Source organism: Phaseolus vulgaris, chromosome 2 (genome assembly GCF_051622355.1).
Source record: "Phaseolus vulgaris cultivar YP4 chromosome 2, ASM5162235v1, whole genome shotgun sequence".
Lineage (NCBI taxonomy): Eukaryota > Viridiplantae > Streptophyta > Magnoliopsida > Fabales > Fabaceae > Phaseolus > Phaseolus vulgaris.
Window position 1 is genome coordinate 40661085 of NC_143499.1, and position 7415 is coordinate 40668499.

Below are 7415 nucleotides of genomic sequence, written 5' to 3' on the forward strand. Positions count from 1 at the left end.
CCAACTTTATAAATAAACCCTTTTCGGAGGTGTAAGGTACACTTTTACCAGTTTACAAATATATATTCTTTACACAGAGTATCTACTTGATCGTCGGACTACCTTTTTCAGGTCAACCTCGACTGAGCACCAACACGTAAGAAAATAAATTCGAAGGAAGGAGTTGGGAGATCACCAACACATCAACAATTGTACGACCATTTCCAGGTACTATATAGACTCACTTTGCCTATACAGGTACCACTACAAGAAAATCATGAAATAGAAACCAAATTTTAGAGACCAAAATAATTAGTTGCAATAGTAACTAAATTAGAGACCATTTTAGAAACTAAAAAAAAATTGGTTTCTAAATTAGTTTCTATTATTGTTAAATAGTTTCTAAATTGGTATCTAATTAGCAACCAAGGTTTTAACTACCAATTATTTAGTTTCTAAATTTGGTCTCTAAAACCTTGGTTGCTAATTAGATACCAATTTAGAAACTATTTAACAATAATAAAAACTAATTTAGAAACCTATTTTTTTTTTACTTTCTAAAATGGTCTCTAATTTAGTTACTATTGCAATTAATTTTGGTATCTAAAAATTGGTTTCTATTTCATGATTTTTTTGTAGTGTACATAAATAAACTGTTTGGAGAGGGTTGGTCACAAGATTGTAAATGGAGTTCTGTCTTTTGGTTCTCAAGATTCTATATTTTGACTGGTGTTTGGAATCTGTTAAATAATTTTGCTTATTTTATTTTGATATGTAATGCTAAATTATTGTCTTAGGAAGGAAGAAGTTGTGTGTTTTGCAGATTGGTTGTAGGAAGTCTGACTATTTGGATGGAGTAAATAAATTTATTGCAATAGGAGCATTGCTCCTTACATTAGATTAATATGTCTCTTTGGAGGAGTATTTTGTCGTGCAAATATTATGTACTTTTTTTTGTTTTTGTTGTGTTCATGTTTTGTTAAGGTGTTGTGCTTTTGTATAGGGGATTAAAAAAAATAAAGGTCTTTTATAATGTTTGGTGAATTGTTTATGTTTGTATGTATTTTGGAGTTTGATGTAATGATATACCATAACTGTTGCTAAGGAAGAGTCTCTTTAGTTGTTATGGGGGGTAAGGATTCATTGGTAGTTTTCTTTTTGGAGTTTGAGATAGACTATAGAGTGAGGTCCTATATATTTTTTTTTCTATATAAGAGTTGAATCAACCCTAAGTAATTCATATTTATTTATTATATTTTAATAATAATAAAAAAATCTTCATTTGTGCATGATCTTAATATAGTATGAATAATTCAAAATATATATATATATATATATAATTAATAATAAATATCACTTCAATATTGTAGTTGTCCAGTATGTTATTCTAGACTCTCATTTATGTAAGTCTTGCATAGCTTTTAATCTTATGTGGTTTGGTGTTTAATTCGAAAGTATTTAAATTACTAACATGATGATTGTGATTATTAATTTAATTTTGTGAAGATTAGTGACATGATAATCGCTATCATTTGTTTAATTTTACAGATATGAGTGATTATTTCTATTTAGCAATGTTAACTTACGACTGAGCTGTCTCAGAATCTAAGATGTTACTGGTTGTTCTTGGTGCATGATCATGATATCATTAGTTAATATTCAAGTATAGACCTTACATGAGTAAAATATATCCATGTACGTAACATACATTAATTCCTTAAGCTAGAGTGAATGAACAATAATAAAGAGTCTAAGAAATTATTTAGAAAAAAAATTATTTCTTTAATTATATATAGATGTTATCTATACATCATTTTCCAAATAGAAAGAATAGATTATGATAAGGGAGATGAGAATGTAATACTTGGGTACTTCAAATTTTTAGATAAATGTATTATTATAAAATTGGCTTAATTATCCTTTTTAGTTTATATATATATATATATATATATATATATATATAATTTTTTAAGGACTAAAAATTAAATTTTAAAAATTCAATTATTGAATTCTTTTAAAAAGTTAAATTTGATTCTAATTTTTTTTAAAATGTTTAATATGTTCCCAACTTGTTTAAAATAATTAATATTGTAATTTCAACTTTTTTTTAAAGTAATTATGTTAACAATACATATTAATTTAATATGAATAATCATTAAGATAAATTTATGACAGATTTGACGGGTTGGCAAGGAGAGATTTGAGTTGGAGGAGGGTAAGAGGGTGTTCGGGAACCAGTAAACCAATGGTGAGAACGACCACAACGAAAGGTGTTATGACTGTGTAGTGGAGGTGTTGTTGACCTGAAGAACCGAGGATTGAGCAGTCTGTGCTTCTTGAACCGTTCTTGGGCAAGGGGAAGAGCTTCAATCTCATCAACGTTGTAAGGATATCAGTGCGAGAAAGAATTGAAGTAATAAAACCATTAATCTTCTGTTAAACCATCTAGAATGGCTTCCACATGCTCAGTTGCAGAAACTGGAGCACCAACTGCAACAAGCGAATCTACCGTTTTCTTGATGTCAAGAATGTAGGTTGAGATGGAGCGTTCGTTCTTGGATGTTTTGAGAAGAAGACGGAGTTTCTTGAACCATCTTGATGAGAATAGTAGAGGACATAGATGCGAGAAGCTAGACAACCAAAATTTGATCTTGTTTGTGATAAAGGTAAGAAGTATGGATTATCATTTCTTGATCTGCATTGGGAAGATAACGAGGAGGAATGGAATCACCTTCCAACTCCAGACCACGAAGCATAGCCAAGACTTGTTGTTTTCATACAAGAAAATTGTCGTCGTTGAGTTTTAAAGAAATAGGAGTTTTGAAATGGTGTAGTTGCAGCAGTGGTGTAGCCATAGTGTGGGTTGAAAGATCAGAGGCAGAGGAGGAGGGAGACTCATAAGGTCATAAAAAAGTGTGTGGCTCTGTGATACCATGTTATAAAAGATAGGAAGATGAGATTAAAGAAAGAGAAAAACATAGAATTGTATTATGAAAATCCACAGTGGCTTAACAAAGTGAGAAGTGTATTGCACAAATACTATTACTAGTGTTAGTGTTTTTGGCCGTGTTAGTATTGTTTGTTATCTAATACAGTTACAGCCCTTCACCCGTTCACTCCTTCACAAAACTGTTGCAGCAGTTTGCACCCATGGAAAAGATGCTATGCTTCATCATATTTGACACTGTGATGCTCCAGCATTTTAGCCTGATGAAGTGGAGGTAGATATGAGTCGTTACCCCTCTTCGTATTAGAAGTTGATACATATAGGAAAAGTACCACCTGCATCACAAATAATACTTTCCCTGCAATTCTTTTGGAGACATTAATTTTAATCCTACACACCTCTTCCCTGCAACACTTACCTCAATTATTTTATTTTATTTTTTGAACAAGTAAAACTACTTATGTAAGTAAAGTCGATACTAGTTTTTTTAAGAAAATACGTTTTTTATATACAAGAAAGTTAGCCTAAGTTTAATTATATATATATATATATATATATATATATGTGTGTGTGTGTGAATATGTTTCAAGATGCTAACCTGACATTAACTTTTTAAAGATTTTTAATACTATATATTAGTTAGGTAGACACCATTCAATTTATTAAGATTAGCATTAATTTAATACTACTCTTGTTTATTTGTATAGACACTAATCATATTGCTGAAAAATTGAATTGAATATCTCCTTAAAAAATGAACATATACCAACTAAAACAGGATTCGTTAATTGTATTGGTTTGTACTATACTAATATGTTTTGATTGATGAGGGATTTTTTAAGTTATTAAATAATGAAGGAACATCTTACGAGCTCAATAATGCACCATCCCAAGAAAAGAAACCAATGTTCGATGTGCTATTGGATAACATTGGAACCGAGAAAGGTAGATCAACAATGATTATATATATATATGAGAACACACTACAAGAAAATGATAGATTTGCGTGGGCCAGAAACGGACGCAAAACTTGAAAAACGGACGCCTATGCGTCCGCTAAGCATCCCACGAAAAAACCCTGGAAGCAAATCGAAATTAGCGTGGGCCAATTGACCCACGCAAAAAGCGGACGCACCATGCGGCGGCTTTTGCGTGGGCCTATCCGACGCATAATTACAAAAATTTATCTTTAATTTTCTTATTATAACTAATTACTATTTATATTTTTTATTGATGTTGGAAACATTTTGAACTCGATAGGAATCGAACCCAAGTCATAGGACTCCAAACCAAGCCCCCAAATTAATATTCCAAGGAAACTGCAACAGCCAGGATTTGAACTCAAGTCCTTCCAGTAACTCAGGAAAGCATTAACTACTAGACCAAACAAATTCTTTGGTTATATTATCATTTTTATTATACTTATTATTAATATAATTTATACATATTAATATAATTATTATTAATAATAAAAAAATAAATTATACTCATATTATTAAATTATTATTAATATTATTATTAACATTATTATTAATATTATTATTAACATTATAATTAATATTATAATTAACATTATAATTAATATTATAATTAATATTATAATTAACATTATTATTAATATTATTATACATATTATTAATATTATTAGTATTAATATTAATATTTAATAAATTTAATATTATTATCATCAATTTAATAAATTTAATTTAACTAATTTATATCATAATTTCAAAAATAAAATAGTTATGACAATATATAAATAAAATAAACTTAAAATAAATAATATTTAAAATAAACAAATATTTTATATAACATTTAAATAATTTAAATATATATTTTATTTTAGTCAATTAATTTTAAATCAAACGCTTATTTAATTTAATAAATCTAATTTAATTAATTTATATTCAAAATTGATAAATTAAATAATTTATTATAACATTAAAGAAATAATTCTAAAATAAATATAATAAAGAATTCAAAAATTAAAATATTTATTATACATTAAAAATATTTAAATTTTAAAATTCTAAACATGCGTGGGCTATAGCGGACGCATATGCGTGGGCTATAACGGACGCATATGCGTGGGTTCTGTGGGCAACGCAAAACGGACGCATATGCGTGGGCTGCGGCCGACGCAAATTTTTTTTAAAAAAAATAAAATTAAATCAATATATGCGTCCGTTTTGCGTCCAATGTAAATCTTGCGTGGGCTTTTACTCATTTTGACCGACGAGAGTAGCGTCCGCAAATGGTCCACGCAAAAATTTGGAAGCTAAATCAAGTTTTTCTTGTAGTGACATGATTATAATTTGTTCACAAACATTTATAGGGAAATAAGAACTTTTTTGCAAACTAAAATTACTTAATGAATAACTTGCCGATAAAAAAAATAATGAAATTTAAAACCATTTTTTAAGAGAAGTTAAAAAATCATTTAACTTTCTTATAAAACTAATTTGAATTTACAACAGAATGTTCTTTTTTAAGTAACTAAGAAGAACTCTATGTGCTATGTTTGAAACAAGAGATTACACAAGTTACTTAACATGAATATACACACGTGTATATATATATAGAGAGAGAGGAATGACATTATTACATTATCATCGATCGCAGACAGTGAGAATTACATAATGAACATCGATCGCAGACAGTGAGAATTACATAATGAACCTCCCTGGAAAATACAATATAAGGTGTTGATAATGGAGGGCTGTAGTATAAACGTAAAGTTATTGAAGAATCTGAATTGATAGAAGAAAAGCCAGAGACAGCATTTATTATGACATTATGATAGATAATATATATATATATAGAGAGATATTATTATTATTGTTATTACTATATATTGGTGTCTGGATTTGATTTAATCGGTGTCCCTAGCACAATGCGTGATTTGGCTGCAACCACGAGAGTAAGGGTTGGCACGACCCCTATCCTGGCAATTGTAGTAGGAGTTTCCACGGTTACCACACGGGGCTTGGTTGGCATTGAGGGCACCATAGCTGATGTATTGTTCTCGCCCCGCCAGTGTGCGACGGTTGGACTCAGAATCTAGCTGCATCTCATTGTCATCTCCAACCAGATCCATCCCAGCTCCAGGGAACCCAAATTCATGAACTTTGGAAGCTTCAGCCACCATGGCCAAGGCCATGGCCAAGAGGAGGAAAGAGAGCCATACCTTGCACTTCATTTCAGAAGGGAGTTTTTGTGTTACTTCTTATTCGAATGGGAAAAGAGAAAGAGAAAACGAAAGCCTCTGTGTTTGCCTTTATCCCTGCCCTTCCTCGTATAGGAGGGGAGCAAGAGGATATAGGAGAAAAGGGTTGGGTAGGTAGTTTAGTTTGTAAGGTTAAAAAAGGATAGAGTTTGTAGGGTGCAGAGTTTCGTGGCTCTCTTACCTGTGATTTAACCTAATCTTTGGTTCTGCCCGTTTCTTCCTCCTCCTTTCTCTCTTGTGACTTCAAATTTATCACTTTATGCCAAATACAGAATGGTCCTCTTCCTCAGCTTTCCATGTCCTGCTTTATTGCGAAAATCATGAAGTGCATGTGCCATGCATCATGAACGTGCTATAAATTCAAAGGAACGTGTCTATCTAACTAATAATAATCATCTACTGCCAGTTACTATAATTGGAAATGTGCTCATTATATTTGTCCAACGTTTTTCACAAATGTAACAAATCAAATAATAAAGAGTAATGTATACAACATTGACACGTAAATAATAGGTTTGTTCATTTCTGTAATAGTCACCTTTAAAAGTCATGTTCAGTAGAATATTTTATTATAGTTGAACTTTAAAACTTTTTCTTAGAAAATACATAGAAATTCAAGTCTATTACAAAAAAGGTTGTGACCTTCAAAGGTAGTGTCAGTATCCACCGTCAATTGGGCTCTTATTTTGGATCATGTGAACCAAGGTCCAAAGCAACAATTTTTTACTTTTAATTATAATAGAATGAAAAAAATATATATTTTCTGAAGAAAAAAAAAATAGATTGTATTAAAACAATTGTTGTTACATCTGAAAACATTCTAAAACAATTTCTATATACTTCTGAGGCATTTTTTTTAAAATCAAAGTAATCTTTTTGGTGGTTATAAGTGGTTCAATTCCCTATCTAGCACTATTTACATCTTTATTTTCCTATCTAGCACCCTTTTGTTTTTATTTCCCTATCTAGCATCCTTTTGTTTTTATTTCCCTATCTAGCACTCTTTTATTTTTTATTTTCCTATCTAGCACCATTTTAAAAATAAATAAATAAATAATAAATTATTATTTTTTAATAATTTTAATTTTGAATGCATTCAAAAATAAATATTTTTAATGTTTAAAATAATTAGAAATATAATTAATGAATAAATAAATGAATTTTTACAAAATAAAAATTAAAAAAGTAATAAATTAAAAATGTTTAGTTTAAAATTATTTTTTTTTAAATGAAGAAAATAAAAAATTAAACTATACAACAACA

General features: G+C 29.5%; 1 protein-coding gene across 1 annotated transcript; it reads right to left on the minus strand.

Moving 5' to 3' along the window:
• Positions 1-5503: 5503 nt before the first annotated feature.
• LOC137809769 (protein RALF-like 19) lies at positions 5504-6429 on the minus strand. Its single transcript, XM_068610853.2, has one exon. The coding sequence runs from the start codon at positions 6123-6125 to the stop codon at positions 5799-5801; it is 327 nt and encodes a 108-aa protein (XP_068466954.1). The 5' UTR covers positions 6126-6429; the 3' UTR covers positions 5504-5798.
• Between the last annotated feature and the right edge of the window lie 986 nt (positions 6430-7415).